We start from the raw sequence: 16,739 nt of genomic DNA, 5'->3' as shown, positions 1-16,739 counted from the left end.
GATATTTTGACCAGCTCTCATGTGTTTCTCCGCCCTAATGGGCTCTACCTGTTCCTTGCTCCTTGTCGTGCTGGTGGTAATTTCTTCTGGCTCTAAAACTTCTATTTAAAAGTATAGTTTAAAGTTCACAAAGGACATATTACACCTCTGTCTTACAAACCTTAGATGTCAACATTTTTGCAACATAATATCCATTATTGTGGCCGTAATAAAGCAAAAAGGGTGATGAAACGCAAGGATTCTCACTCTATTAATTTTGTTTGTACCGTGAACTCCTCTACAAACTGTGTCGATAGACTTTCCAAAATATGTACCAATGAAACATTGCAAATCCTGCCATACCCCTACATACACATTCTTTTATTAAATATCCCACAAGAAATGCCGATAGCACCGTGATGCTATTATCATTTTCTTTTTTTTTAATCTTTGTGCTATTTTCTTTAGATAAAGCCAAACTCCTTTGTCATCGCCCTGCAGTGTAAAACTCTGACATCTGGTCCGGGGGTCTTGCAGCCGTCACCAACAGCCCACCCAGCTCCGCCCCCCGCGCCCCTCTCCCATCCCCTGTATGATTTTGATTGACAGCTTTATAGACTGCAAGGAAATTGGTCGTAGTTACAATACAGCTGGCCTGGACAGAGTAATGAAAAAAGGGGGCACATGGCTACGAGCCTGGATAGCTGCATGGGTGGCAGCTATTTATTGTCATACCAGGAGTTAGAAGAAAAGGATTTTGACGTGCCACATGCTGCCTCAAAGCTAACGGCAGCGACAATCTACTTTGCGCAATCTTAAATCTTGTCGTGATGCAGCTGTTTCCTTTGACTCGTTCGTTAAAACTGCCAATCGGCTTTTAACCTAAAAGTCAAACCTATGACCTGAACCTCGGCACGGCGGGGGAACTCGCTGACCTCTGGCATCGGCGCTGAGCGCCGTGGAGGCATGTCATTATCTTTTAAAGCCAATGAAGGCGCAACCGCAACTCTGCTGCGCGCTCGTCCGGCCGCTGCGGAGACTCAGGCTGACATCTCGCAAACGACAGGGCGTGTTCGGAAAGCTGCGTGCCGGCGTGTTGTATGTCGGGTTCTGAACTGGCCTAACTGGAGGTGACGTTTTTTTTAGATTGGCGCTTGATGAGGACACGCAGTTAAAGAAGCTTGAAACTGATACAGGTGTTGCCCAGGCAGACGGCGACGGGAGCGGAAAAGGTGGAATTTAGTTTGGAGAGGCACACTGTGCTAGTGTTGGGTTCCTAAAATAGTAATATGTACTCCGTACATTTCATTCATTCTGCATATATCGGTTGTAACCAGTGGTTATGAATTAGTGCTGCCTTTGGTCTCCAACCAACCTGGCCGTTATGACCTTGAAAAGGTCATTTTTCCTCTACTCAACACACACAATATTTTCTCTGAAAACCATCGAGCTGCTTGTGATGTGGGGGATTTTGTGAAACACTCTGAAACCTGCAGCCCGTCTGGCACCGACAACCAAGCTCATTACATTCAAAGTCACTTAAATCCCCTCTCTCCCTCATTCTGACGCTCGCTTTCAACTGGAAGTCATCTTCGCCGTCCTCATCCAAACGCATGGAGTGGCTGCCGTGCAGTTGGCTGATTAGCTGTTTGTCCTAACATGCAACTGTACAGTGTAAGTAGTGGCCGGTGAACCGGAGTTGCTCGCAGCAGTTGAGTTGATTGTGACGAGTGCCAGATTGAAGTTAACGAGCTCCAGGTTGGTAACAAATGACTGCTTCCTCTACCTGTCCAACAGGAAATGCTGTTGGACAAAGAAGAGAGAGGGAGGTGAAAATAACAAGGATCCCAAAGTAAGTGCATTCCTGATTATTCATTCGTCCTTCATTCATTTTCCATACCCGCTTCTTCCCGAGCTCAGGGTCACGGGGGTCTGCTGGAGCCTATCCCAGCTGTCAAAGGGCGAACATTCCTGATTAGTAATTAGTAATTAGACTACAGACATGGAAGCCGAGCAGTTTCTCTCCAACAGTCTTCCCAAGAATTTTTGTCCTGCACACATTTTCTGAATCAATTGATCGCGCAGTGTCGTCTCTACAATGTGTCAATCTTTCACTGTGTCCCTTCCTAATTAAGAAATGGGGTTTTTAATTTTTGCAATTTGTGCAAATTTTTTTACTGCGAAACAAAAGCAGAGTGTGGTCAACACAATAAGCCTGAAATTCATTGCCATCTCTTAATCTGTCATGTTCTTCGCAGTTACAATGATTTAATACAAGTTAGATTTTTTACAGGCACAAAATCTTAATTTCTCTCATGGTTTTTGTTTTGTTTTGTAATGAGCAGATTTGGTTTGTTGGATAATAATGAAAACCTGGAAATGTAATTATGTTCATACTTTTATTATTATTATTATTATTATTATTATTATTATTATTATTATTATTATTATTATCATTATTATTATTATTATTATTATTATTATTATTATTATTATTGTTATTATTATTATCAAAGAAACACCAAAGTGCATAACATGGTTCCAGTGGTTTCCTGGTTCGCTAGTTCTCCAGCAGGTTTTTGTGTTAAGTCATTAAGCTGCATCAGTCGAGGCCAAAAAGTAATACTTGTGGCATGTCCAATCAGATTGAGAGTGCACACTCGATCAATATGGAAAAGTAAGTCGCTCATAATCTGCTCGGTTCAGTCAGTGGTCTCAAGGTGGGTGGCTTTGGGTGGGTTCCGGGGCTCGTGTTTAGTCCCACCCTTGGACCAGTTTGACTTGGCTGCCTGTTTTTATCTCCCACTGAGGGAGCACGTTCCTCATTCCTCAAAGATCAAGAACAATGCTGTGTCCAAGTCTCTTGTGGCCACACTTTAAAAAACAAAACAAAAACAAGCTAAAGGGCTGAATAATAAGAAAACCCTCTTTTATTAGGACAGACATGAGAGAAATATGCCAAGCATGTGAAGTATTGTGGAGACCAGTGGAAGCGAATGGTTGTTTAGGAACCAAAATTCAGAAGGACATTGGGGTCCGTCTTGTTGCTCTCCCTCTAACTGGTCCCAATTTGGTGTTCCAGAAATGTTTCAGAAAAATTGAATAGGTTTTGGTTGTAATGCTTAATGGCTTTTGACAAGAGTTCTCAGATCCAATGAGATTCAGGCTTAACTTAACTGTCAGGCTGTAATAAGGAGGAAACCGAACGAGACAGAGGTTAAGCAAGAAACGAGAAGGATAGCAATACAACCTACGCAGAATGCACTTCAGACACTCATAGAGAAAAACTGATGATATTTATGATCATACTAACAATGTGAAAGGGGACAATAGTGCAGTGCGCTCAAACATCAGGGATGTATGCTAATGATGGTTTTGAGTGCTGTCAAATTTGGCTATAGCTTGTTGTTGAGTTGACCCAAAAATTGCCCTTTTTCACAAAAAGAATTGGAGTCAAACATGCTTAGCTACAAAGAGGAGAAATGATCTCTTCCTCTTTGGCATGTTAGAATAATATCTATACTATATACAATTAGCCTCATGAGGGAGATAGCAAGGCCTTAATCTTACTTGTAGTAACTTAGACGTGCCTTTTTAAATCTGCTCTGAAATGTTTTGGTTCTTTGGTTGTTCAAATAGCAACACCACTTTTTTTTTTTCTTTTTTTTTTTGTCTTATGTCAAGAGACCATATTCTCTGACTACAGCACTCCAGGAAGGAATCCTCAGGAAAAAGTAAAACAACAAACTCCAAGAATCCTCAGGAAAAAGTAAAGACCAAAAGAAAAAAGTCAACACGGCGAAGACTGAAAGTCGGAGCAGCCCGGTGGTCCAAAACAGTGAGAGAGCTACATCCAATTCTTAGTAACAGCTGACATGATTCACTACGCAGTCAGCAGCGTTCAAAAGGCCTCTGCTGCAAGAGAAAGTCAGCCAGCGGAGCCAGAAATCGTATCTCTCTCGCAGCCTGCAGTTAAAAAGCTCGGAAAATTTGCCAATTTTAAAATATTACTCTTGGCTGTTGCCCTGCATTCAGACAATGCTTGAGAATGAAACGCTAATGCGCCGTCACCGGCGACGTCGGTGTCCAACTTTCGAGGTTTTGCATTTCAGTCGGCTTTCTTTTCTCTCTCTCTCTCTCTTGTGTCAGCGCGGACCACCCGTCTCGTAGTGGAATCTAGAAAACGCTGCGATGTTTTGGTCGCGCATGAGGAAAAGCGATCAACTGCGTGCGGATGAAAAAAAAAAAAAAAGCGAAAGTGAGCGCACAGAGTGAAGTGGCTAGGCTAAGAGCTAGTGTGGGGTGGGGGTTGGGAGGGGGCTTGGAAAAAGGCGGGAGGGAGAGAGAGTGGAGTGAGGGAGGAGGGAGGGATGGGAGTAGCCGTATGAGAGTAATTATAATGACTGATGTTGTTTACTCCCATTTCCCCTTGCATCATTTATTCTGCGGAGGTGGAGAACGGAGACGCTCTTTTCGTTGCTTACAGACAAGTGCTACAATCCGTGCAAGGCCTGGAAGCGTTTATCCTGCCCTCTGCTTCCCTCCATCATCCAACCTCTCTTTCTTTCCCACCTCCAACTTTTGGTCTTTTTCTTCATCCTTCTGCTTTGCCTTTGTTACGTGTCTCCCCCCTCTGCCTCCCCTGTTTCTGTCCTCTCTCCTTTTCACACTGCTGCTGCTGTGTGTGTGTGTGTGTGTGTGTGTGTGTGCGTGTGTGTGTGTGTGTGTGTGTGTGTGTGTGTGTGTGTGTGTGCGTGTGCATGCCTGCGGCTCCGAGCACATGCAAGACGTTAACGTGATGTACAGCCGTTTACACCGAAGACGACAAACTGAGGTCGGACGCTGTCATCCTCCCATTTGTTTAACGTCCGGGGCCGCGTGCACGCATGCATGGACGCACGTGCACTCTGAGCGGCCCACACGCAACCCGGACGCCCCACACAGGCGGTCAGACACACGTCGGTCGGTTGGCCCCGCGATGAAAAGAGTACGTTTGTAGAAAAGATGGACGCGCGTATGGAAATGTATGCGTCATCGCAGGATGAGAGAGAGAGAGAGAGAGAGAGGGAGAGAGAGAGAGTGAGTGAGAGAGAGAGTGACAGAAGGCCTCGCACTTTTTCATCTGTTCTGGGCAAAAACCGAGGGAGGGCGTGATTCTCCGGTGCCAACAAGAGAGTCACCGACACTTGGTAATAAACCGTCGGCCGTAAATGAAGTGGAATAACGCTGGTACAAATTCTGAGGGAAGTACAGTAAAAGTTGAGGAGGGTCTCTCCTTTATCATAATGGTAAACACTTTGGAATTTGCTAATGATCTGCCCATTCACAAAGAGGAGAGCTGAGCAGAGGACAGATGTTCTCCCCCCCTCCTCCCCTTTCTCCCATCTGTGCTTATTGATTCTGGCAGCAGGACAGATGCTTAATGAGAAACAGGGCTGGAGGAGAACTCAGAGGGAGCCTCAGTGCAAATTAATACACAGAAAAGCGTACAGTAGTCCAAATGCCAAAGTGTATTCGCAGTTTTTCTTTTGAAAAAAAAACAACAACATTTTAATATCATTGTTTGCAGGCCACTTCAATACACCAGAGCTCTATATCCACAACATTCTATGTTCCAAAGGCTGGATGTTGCAAGAGCTTGACTGGGCCTTCATGGTCCCAGGGCTCAATATTCTCTGGGCTAGTATTCCTGGGTCCTATGCTCCCGGGCTTAACCAAATTCTATTTTTCTAGGACGCTATGTTCTAGGGGTTCACGTTCCTATAGGTCCTCGTAATATACCTACACTAATCCCAGCCACTAAAAGAAGAAAGTGTACAAATGACACAAACAACAGCAGCTATGGTGAGGAGGCCACTGCAGTTCACTTCCTTGTAATTTGAAAGACTTATTGGGCTTTAACTTGGCCATGGGTGTGAAAGTGTGTGTCACTTTATGGCAACCCAGCGATTAACTCGTTGCCAGTGATAATTACCAAGTACAACACAAATGCACACACAGCACAGGCAAACATCTGAAACAGTTGTGACAGGCTGGAGCGTTGCACACTGCGTTTTATTAACATTTCATTGCGTTGAGTAAGATTAAGTGGTTTCTTCCTTTTTGACCGCTGACGAACCAAAGCAAACTTGCAGAGCTCAAATCAGTCCTCCCTTTCTTTCTCTCTCTCGCTCTCTGTCTCTCACCCGCACACATACACACACACACACACACACACACACACGCACACACACACACACACACACACACAGACATGATTGGAGTGGAGGCTGGATTTTAGAGCAGGAAGTGTGTAATTATCGTGGACAGAGGGGCAGATAGATGGATGTGTGTGTATTTAACACTCCCCCTCAATTCACCTGCAATCTACTGGACTAATAAAAAGCAGGTGTGTGTGTGTGTGTGTGTGTGTGTGTGTGCGTGTGCGTCAGAAGCTATGATTCACATGAATGTGTGTGAAACTCTATGTCATGGTGAAAACGGACACAGGCCGCTGCTATCGGGTTGTGGGGCTGAAATGAGTGACAGGGACAAGGTTGTGCTGGGGGCCAATTTCCAGGTCAAGTGGAGGCCTGGGGGCCCAGAATTGATTTGCGCATTTTAAACAGCATTGAGACTGTACTTATTTATTTTGTTTTATTTTTTTTTTTTTTGCTTGAACATGAATAATACTAGTTGCTTTAATCCGTAGGGTGGATGGGTTTTTAAATTGAAGGGCTTTTTCTTTCTTTTCATTTTGGCATTCATTCAAAAATCTGAAAATCTGGCATATTAACAGTGACACGTACGTGTGCTTGCTTAAAACCTGGGCCTTTTACTCCATGCAGCGACTCGTGGACAGGAAATGAAGAGTTTACAACTAATTTGTAAGGGAGTTATTTCCTGCTCAAAATTTACTACTGAATCCTTATTTAGTAGGCCGAAAGTCGGATTGGCAATTAGAAGCGAGAGGTCGGATGTGGCAGCTGGACTTTTATTGGCGACGATTTTCTTACTCACTGACCGCAAATGTGGAGCTTCAGCTGGTTCTGCTCTTACTGGCTGATTACCAGGTAACAGGAAACCGCTGTGTTTTATGTAACCACCCGTAATTACAGGGAATACTAGTTGAACTGGTGAAACACACACACACACACACACACACACACACACACACACACACACACATCCTGATACTGTCATGCTGACAAAACTGAAAAAAAAAACTAATTGATGTTTAAAAAAACAAAACAAATGTTTCCGTTCTTCACAATACCACTTCAAGAAGAAAACACACTCACACACAAATCCTATTATTGATACAGACAGAGATATTATTCTTTAACAGATCCTAACCTGATAAAAGTGCGTGTCACAGTCTGTGTTGTGTGTGGTGTGGGTCTGCGTGTGTCTGCGCCTGCCGTTGTGTGCAGGCCAAGCCGATGCGTGCGCTGCTGTTTCACATTGGTCACAGGATGCTCGCTCCCGCGCTCAGCCAATCCCCAGCTTCCCCTCTGAGCAATAAAGAAGGTGGCCTAAAAATGCCTGGAATTGCTATAAAAAGTGTGTGGCTGTGACGACACGCGTTGTTCAAACAAGGTAAAGCTTGGAGGGGTAAGGGGGGGGTTTCTTGCATTCGATGTTTCCAACCAGGCCTCTCCACCCTGAAGAAATACATTTGTTTTTAATATACTATTTGAAACGCTGAATGAAAGGGACTCCAGGTAGTCAGAGTCCCACAAGCAGAACTTTTCTGGAGTAATGCCAGGAGAGTTTGTCATGTCCTTTAAAAGTTCCCACGGGTTACATTTTTCTTTTTTAAATCACACGCATGCATGGACGTCTGTCATTTGGAAAAGCTATATATTAAGACCCCAGAGAGGAGAATAAATCTAAGTTAAGCAAAGCAACGCAAAACGAGCCATGAACATGTAGTAGAGCTTTTCAGTGAACACACGCGTATAAAAAGATTAAATAGCAATTCAATTGTTACCCACGGTGTAACCTGCTTTCACCTAAAGCAAGCTGGGATAGACCCGAGTAGCCTTATGGCCTTGAGTGGATGGACCGGGCTAAATTGTATTGCTGAAGCTAATGGGTTAATGTTTAAAAGCTTAGGATTCAGTTTCTGTTTTGCCTCAGAGTGAATTTCATCCCAACAGTTTTTCTGAACATTCATTTGGCACTAATCAGGCTACATACACAGAGTCTTCAATCTGGACCAGATCTTGGGAAAGAACTGGTTTATATCAAAAAGTAATTCCATTGTCAGCAGCTGTGCAGATCCTGATCTTGTTTTGCATCAAATTCTAGAGAGTGATACCCAAACATTGCGTTGCTCTGCATGGATTTGTCAGTTTCCAGTGGAGAAGGGTCCTTTAGAGATTTGCACAAAAACAATTTTATTTTAATTTATGATAACATTTAATTTTCTCCATTTTAATTTCATGTTTAAGTTCATTTTTTTACACAATTGCTAAGTTAGAAAAACCTTTTTGGAATAAATGAAAACAGGATTCACCATGTTTTCTATTCTATGCAGGTATTTGAGGTGAATGGAAAGACACTGAACGTAAGTAATAAAATGAATTATCTGGGCCTTCAGCAACTTTTCCATTTGTTTTTCTTAACGCTCCACTGGTACATGGGCAGATTCTGCAATACAGCACTGACAGCGGCTTCTGTCCCATGCACTCACACACGGAGACATATGGATGAACTGCTGCCTCACTCTATGACAACCCGTCTCCTGGCTTTGTCATAATCACAGAGTAGCAGTACAGCAAAAACACCTGTGGTTTACACTCCATCTCTCCCAGTGTGCACCATACGGCAAAGCCAGCGCATGGCAAATACACACACACAGACACTCATAAAAACAGGCACAAAAAATAAAAAATAAATAAAAATCAGTGTGTGGGTTTCCATTTTGGGCATCCAACCACGCTCTCAAGTCCGTGCCATGGTTCCTTCTCCGTCTTTTTTATGCCAAGAACTTTGTTCCAAACCCATATACTGATGTTTTTACAAGACACAAGACACACACACACACACACACACACACACACACACACACACACACACACAGCCGCTTGAGAGACCCAGCCCAAGTTTATACACGTCGATCTGAAGTAAGTCAGGGAGCTGACAGTAAACTTGGTCCAACAACTAAAAATATAATCTTCTGCATCCCTCAGGTGTTAACTGTCGGGGGTGATGTTGTTTATGCGCGTTTGCCATTATGTGTATGTGCCACGAAGCTAAATTTTAAGCGCACACATTTCAAAGTTGTGGAAACGCAAAGTAACTATCACAAATTAATGCCAGTCAGCCATAAAGGAAAAAGTGGAAAAAGTTTTTTTTTTTTTTTTCTTTTCAATTCCGAATGAGGGAGAATATTTGGACTGTGAAACGCCAGCCCGCTGGTACAGTTCAAGAAAATATCATGAAATATATTTCAATTAAAAATGCACCGACTGATGTTTGTTCAAACAGTTTCCATGTTTCCTTGGGTAGCTGACGACAGGCACCAAACTATGAAAGGAAAAAATGTCCACCTGTGTACACACATGCACACACACACACACACACACACACACACACACGGACACGCACACACACACACACAGCCGCAAGCCAGGGCTTTCCGACCACAGATATTCTGATGTTGGACGTGCAGCTCCTCCACTGCTTCTCATCCCCACATTTTTACAGACGGCACTACATCACTGTAACATTTATACTCTGAATGCATTAAGTCCATAGCAGGGTTTGTGTATGTTAGGAGCTTTTAGAGTGGCAGGCTATATAGGCACAGCTACAGCCACCACCATATTTGACTATACACTTGGCTTCACGCGCAGGGAGGATGCAGGCACAGAGGGTGTTTGTCTGAGCGAAATATATCTGTGTGCAGTTTTATGCTCGCACTTCACATGCATATAATCTAATGCAGGCACGTGTGCCAGCAAGCAAAACACACACATGCACTAAGTCACACACACGACATGACGTGTGTTTAAACAACCATTTCCTGGTGCAGCGTTGGGCTGCTCAGGGCCTGACTGGAGCCTCTGGGTGATTTGTCAGTTTGAGCCACGCAGGGCGAGAACCTTTCAAAGTTTGCTTTGGGCTCCAGGGGGACGTGCTCCGGACCCCTGAGTTCTTGACTATGGTGTGTACTCTGCTTCACCCTATGGCCTGTAAACCCTGATGAGAACGTAGCTATGCATATGTGGAAAGAGAGTGTAAATTTTCCAAAAATCATACTGTCCACACATGCACTCACTTCCAGGCACATGGCTGCAAGGACTTGCCAGACCTTGGAACCATTGCACTGCTAATGGAGCAGTTCAATTCTGTTTTCAAAAGAAAAAAAAAAAAAAAAAATCTGCTTCAGCAATAGTTTATATTTTAATCGTCTTTTTTGTCCGGCCAAAGGGAAAATCCATTTTAACTCCAATTGAGCCAAAAATAATTTTTTGGGTTTTTCTCAGAAACTCTTGAATTAACTTGTATTTATTGGATTAATTTATGTCTTAAGGTAATTATATTCTACGTTCTATAAGACAATTTGTTTACTTTTAAATGTTAATTAACAATTAATATTTTAGGAACATTCATGAAATTTTTGAAAAAGCTTGCTTTTCTTCAGTTAAAACGTTTGTATTCTATTTTCTGTCTTTCTATTTCATTTGTGATTTTTTTATTTTTTTATTTTTTTTTAATTGAGGTTTCTCCAAAATTTCTGAAGTAATGTATTTCAAAAAAGTGTATTCATATGTTTAAGAAATATTGCAGGGAGAAACATTTGTTTTTTTTTAGGGAAGTCCTCGTCGGAGTACAGCCGGATGACTTCATTTCCCAGCAAGAACTGCGGCGAGGACACGTAATGATGGGAGTGTACGGATGACGCGCCTCTTGGCCAATAGCAGCCGGCCGAACCCGGAACTCCGAGGGAAGAGGGAACTTCGGTTGAGTGACAACATCGCTGCATGAAAAGCGCCTGTACGTGTCTGAAGTTGGCATGAAGTGAAGGGCAGAGCTGAAATTTGCTTTGCCGGGTTTGCAGCTTGATACCCGCACTTCTCTTTTACACGTAAGTCGAAATTATACCAATATCTCGAGCAACATTATTCATAATTTGCTAGCTTGCTTAGAGCTAAATCGGAACAGGCGGTCCTCTCAGGTAGGTCGAAAGAGACGTTGTAATGACAGTGATTGTGTGTAGACTCCCAAAGCAGTCTGAGTTTATGACTTAGACAGTTATACGTGACTTTCGTCACGTATAACTAAAATATATCGGGGGAAACGGTGACATCCTGTGGTTGGCTAGGGTGGTTACAGCTCAGTGTTTTTCTAGTGCAGCCCAGTAAGTGCACAGGTACACTGTCATGTGGAGGGGATAGTTTATTTTATTTCATTAAAGGATGTTTGAGGCAATTTTGGATTATTCGATTGAGTACAACGAGACTTTCGATTGTTTCTTTCTTTCTTTTTTTTTGTTACAATGTAAGTGATATCAATTTTCCATAAATTATTCTTAATCTTTAATGCTTAAAAAAAAAGCAACAAAGAAGCAAAACAATATTCTGCAACTATTTTAATGTCATGCTATTAGCATGGTTATAGGTTGTAGCTTCTCATAGGATCACTCTGATACATATTCAAAAAGTGTGTTTCCATGTCTGGAAATCTGATTGGCCCACTTGACATAATGTACTTGTCCGCCAGAAAAGTGCAAAACCAAAGAAACCCTGGAGGTCCTGATAAAAATGAAACACTTTATGACTGTCTTTATCTTTGTTTTAAAATGACACAGTGCTCATAATAAAATACTATAAAGACAAATCTGACATCAAGGTCTTGAAATATGATTTTTTTTTCTTTTTTTTTTATTAAAGTAAATATGTAAAAAGTGACGTTTAACTGATTTGATTATACAGAAATAATGTCAACAGTCCACTAATTGGAACAGCAAACTCACTCTTACCCAAAGTCCACAAGCTTAGCTTAACAAATCTTCAAAAATAATATTTGAGCAGTCAAATCTTATTCCTGCTCCAGAATGTTCAGCCAACCCCAGAACTGCTGTCAACGACATTTATGTGCACCTTGGCTCTCAGGGTTGCTTTTTTTTTTTTTTTCTTTTTTTTTTTTTCCCTTCGCGGCCGTGACATGTGTTTACCCATAAAACTTTATCTACAGTATCTACATATAACTGTGTGCCGTAGAAGTTATGTTTGAGACTCAGTATCCCACCTGTAGTTCATTTCCACCTCTGCTTTGCTGAAAACCGAGTCAACAAGTCGTTTGTTCCCAATTTAGCCGGGCCTTTTCACTTCCTGTAACACGTATTTGTAAATTCACGCGAGCGAGACGGAGGGGCTTTCCAGCCGAGATGATGGCGAAGCATAAAACAAATCGTCTGCAGCGAGGTGATCATAAAACACAACCCTGTGGTGTCTAACACAGACCTTTGATTATAACGCACACACACACCTTTCTAAAGCCATACGCAGAGCACATAACATCCTCACTCACAAGCTCTTATGGTGAGCCCCCCCACGCCTTTTCCGTCCATCGTTAAAAAAGGAAAAATGTTTACTTCCCGGTAGGCCTCTTTATGTGTGGGAGAGGCCTTCATCATCCAATCTTACATCCTGAGGGCCCGGTACGAAGAACACGTCCGGATCGGCGCTACGCTATCCTGAAATTCTTCCTTCAGTTTGATTCTCATGGCGCCAGCCACCTTGCATCGACAAAAAGAAGAGCGGGGGTTTGGTGCGGCGTGCCACACAAGTGCAGGATGGGAAACAGCCAGTCGCAGCTGCAGGCTGGTGTTAACGCCTCATGTTTTGTGGATGTTTTAGAGGCTGCAGCATTGTTAAATACTTTTGTAATCCAAGTGCGGCGTTCCTTTCCCTGCGACAGGCTTTATTGAATTCAGTCCTTGCCAGCGTAAGTAACTTTGGAAATAAATCTTGCGTTGTTTACAGCTGTCGCTTGCTGCTCATTAATGACCCCCCCCCCCTCCGCGCTGCACCACTGCTCGCTCTTTTCTCATTACCACAGCGAGCAACATTGTAAGGAGGAGCCACATCTTTGTCTTGATTGTGTCTAGGAACTCTCTTGTTAAGAGAGTAAATGGACGGCACTTACACAGCGCTTTCCAGCACCTTCACGGTAGCCCACAGCGCTGTACAATGGCCTCTCAGTCACCCATTCACTCACACACTCGTACACCAATGGGTGGCTGCTGCCATGCAAGGCGCTGCCAGCCCCATTGGGAGCAATCGAGGGTTCAGTTTCTTGCCCAAGGACACTTCAACGTGCGGACAGTGGGAGCCGGGATTTGAACCGTCAACCCGTCAACTCTCGGCCCGCCCTCCCAACTGAGCCGCAGCTGAGAGAAGCAAGCGGCCGTTGTTGAGTAGAGTTGGCCCGCTTTTGTTGAAAATTGCCTGATTGCACAGAATTGCCATCAAGAGATGATTACAACCTGAAGACATGTTCACTGGTGTGTGCCCTTGACTGAGAACTGCTCCTTCTCTCTGTCTCAGGTAGGATTCTCTGCTGAGCAGCAGCAGTAGCAGCAGGATGTCTCTGCAGCCTGGACAGACGTCAGAGCCTCAGCGTCCTCTGACCGTGGAGGAGATGCAGTTCTGGCTGGACAAAGCAGTGGCCTGGGGTGAAACTCACAGCGCTGAATCGCAGAGAGACACCTGCCTGCACCTGGGCAGGCTGAGGGGGTTCGTCCAGCAGCTCCTCACACACATTGACCGAGCGGTGAGCTATTAGTACAGAGAGGGTTCCCTGTGTCTGCTGGGCTTCTCTCCCGGTTCTCTGGCTTCGTCCTGCTCCAAAAGACCTGCGCCTAAAGGTCCTTACACACCAGGAAATAGGCCAAGCGACTTGAATAAGTGACGCAAAAACGTGAATATTTTGCCGGCGAATTTTTTGTGTACACACCAACCGCGAAGAAAATTTGCGGATAAAATTCACTAAACGAATACAGGTTTTGGGGCTCTTTCTTTCGCGCCGACAGAAACAATGGAGTCGACGGCATCCTCAATCGATGATGTCCTGGTGATGGTCGAGTTAAAAAGAAAAATAGGAGTGTTTGGGTACACCCAATATTGTTCTTGATAGAGGTGTTACAGCCGTTAAATTATAGCAGGCTAATGACTTTCGTATGACTAGTATCTTAGTTTATAGTGGACGTGTATTCTGCTTATTGAATTGCTAAAAATGTTGAGTATTTGTTTTTCCTGTCTTGAGAGGGCGCCTTGTGTGCGTCAGGTGGATATAAAGGCCAGGCGATGACGCGGGGGTGGAAGATATAAATGTTTGGTCAAGAAGCGGCGGTTGCACTTTTTTGACAACATTATTTATGTTCCTGTTGCGATGAAAGATTTTTTCATTTTCCTTTGGTTGTGCTCAGCATTTAGAAAGCTTTTCAGGCTGATTTCAAACTCTGGTTCGCACGTGGTGTGAACGTCGGCGTGGACAACCTGGTTGTTTGCCTCTTCGTCAACAGCAACAATAGAAAATGGATGCGTGTGTCTCGTCTCAACTCAAAGACCCGTATCTTTGTCTGTGGCTGGCCAAACCAGAACCTGATGATCTGTGACGAGCCGTTAATCAGAGAGCCGCTTGATAAACGGAGCTCTGAGTCCGCCGGCGAGCACGCGCTGCCTTCACCCGTGCCAGCTGACACGCACAGCAGCAGCAGGGTGCTGCTAACAGGAGCCGCTCTGTGCTCTGCAGGGGCTGCGTGCGTGCGTGTGTCTGGCGAGCTGGCAGCGCCGCCGTGTTGAGTTAGTCAGGTAATAGCCGCTGCGGGACCTCCAGCGCTAACCTAATGTATCCCCGTATCAGATCCAGCAGATGTGGGAGGGGGGGGCGGGGTGTAGCACAGCGAGATGCTTTGCTCCCCCCCCCTTTCCAACTTTGAATTCTTTCATTTGCACCTCAGCGCTCTCCGTCTTGCCGCTTTCAATAATCTAATTTCCCCCCCTTACAAGTTCCCTCAGCGTCATATTTCAGATTTTCCCCACAATAAAACTCTTGTCTTACAGTTCTGGTGGTCTTGCAAGAATGAGTCTGAGTTTGCTTCTCTTCCCGTGCCATCATTTTGCCGTGAACACCCCACTCAGGCACGCAGGCGTGTGGAAGATGACCACGCTGACACAAAGGCAGAAATGAATGGCGCATCTTAATTGGGCAACTTGGGTTGAAATCCTTTTTACTGGCAGCAGAGTCATAAAAGAACAGCTGCTTCTTGGCAGCATTTTGCATCCTTTGATGACTTAATATGTTTCCTGTGGATTATGCTCGGAGAAACACTCCGTTATACAATTTCCAGGTTTACACTCTGTCAGAATAGTTTCCTCTCGCTATATTTTTGTTTTTCCTGCTGAAGGAACTGTTTTTTTATGGAATCACACCTTTCCCTGGGAGCTTAGAGACACTTCTACGTTATTTAAGTTCAGCATAAAGATGCGAAACAAACGGAGCTAACGAGCGATGCCGTCTGAGTGTAACAAAATGAATAAGAAACAAATAGTCAATTCACTAATTCTTCTTTTTTATCATCTTTCTGTTTTTCTGTTTATTTTATTATCCTCACTGATTCCTTTCCATGTAACGTTGCAATTTTTTCTAACAGAAACCTACGACATTATAACGTTAACTTAAAATAACAGCTCTCACCACAACTGGAAACTTTCATAAAGTCCCAGGAAACCGTCCAAGACACACTTCCCAATAAACGCGCTCATTCCGTCTTTGGTCTCCAGCTTTTACAAGAATTGAATATGTAGTGTATGGGAATGTTGATAAAACGGAATGAGTCACTTTGAGAGCAGGAATGGGACGCAGCCACGTCGGATACAGAAGTTTTCCTCATTGCTCGCTTCATCGATCTCCATAAAATAGTCTTACTTGCGCCCCAGAGCACTTTTCCAGTGTATGAGGGAGATTTTGACTGAAGGGGTCTGCAGGGGATTTTGCTCTGATTGCTTCACTCAAAGTTTGTCATTTATTTCTTTTGCATTTTGTTAAGACCTACACAGACTGCACCGCTTGAGATCTCATTGATGCCTTATACTGTCACATCACTGTCACATCCATCTTTTTTTTTTTTAAATTTAATTTATTTCTTTATTTTTAGAATGATGTTGGTTGTCATTGGTTTTAATCAGACAAGTCTCTGACTCCACATCGTGTGTGCAGAACTATCCAGACATAGCACCCGTGTCTGAATAAATCATTTCAAGCCGCTGCCAACAAGCACATGATTCAGTTGCCAGACTTGCATATCGTCAGATGTCAGTTACCTACTGCACCTTCAGTCTGTAAGAGTTTTAATTCTCACCTGAATTATAGAAACATTAAAAAAAATTGAAATTTGAGCAGCGGCGCTCTTCGCACTGACAAAATTTCACTTTGTGCTCTTTTTTTTTTTTTTTTTTTAAATGCTTGGTCAGTGTAGACCTTTTCATTTTAGCAGGCCCCCCCCTTGACATGTTATTGGAATCTCTCCAGACTGTAGCTCTGCGACTTTATGAGTAAATGTATAGAAAAACGAAATGTATAGACAGTCAGGGTCAAGAGGTATTAAAGGTCTTGAGTGGCGTGTGCTTGCACAGAGCCTTCTGGATGTTTTAACTGGCTGTTAGGTGAAATAAATCACATGCGCTCTTGTTTTGGGCTGGATAAACAAGCGCAGACACACACGCACACGCATACTTAGGACCTTACAGGTATAGCACCCTCGA

At 43.7% G+C, this 16,739-nt stretch overlaps 1 protein-coding gene across 4 annotated transcripts in view; it reads left to right on the top strand.

The window, feature by feature from the left end:
• Positions 1 to 13,526: 13,526 nt before the first annotated feature.
• fancc (FA complementation group C) overlaps positions 13,527 to 16,739 on the top strand; it is a 21,636-nt gene continuing 18,423 nt past the window's right edge. For all 4 annotated transcript variants that reach the window (XM_076049485.1, XM_076049483.1, XM_076049487.1 and 1 more), the window contains exon 1: positions 13,527 to 13,746. In XM_076049485.1, the coding sequence (XP_075905600.1) occupies positions 13,558 to 13,746 (189 nt within the window). In that variant the 5' untranslated portion in view covers positions 13,527 to 13,557. The remainder of the gene's footprint in view (positions 13,747 to 16,739) is intronic.

This window comes from Nelusetta ayraudi, unplaced genomic scaffold (genome assembly GCF_046127955.1).
Source record: "Nelusetta ayraudi isolate G7.1 ecotype Tasmania unplaced genomic scaffold, CSIRO-AGI_Nayr_v1 ptg000116l, whole genome shotgun sequence".
In the NCBI taxonomy this organism is placed as follows: Eukaryota; Metazoa; Chordata; class Actinopteri; order Tetraodontiformes; family Monacanthidae; genus Nelusetta; species Nelusetta ayraudi.
The sequence above is the reverse complement of the archived record's forward strand: the minus strand, read 5'-3'. Positions and strand labels throughout refer to the sequence as shown.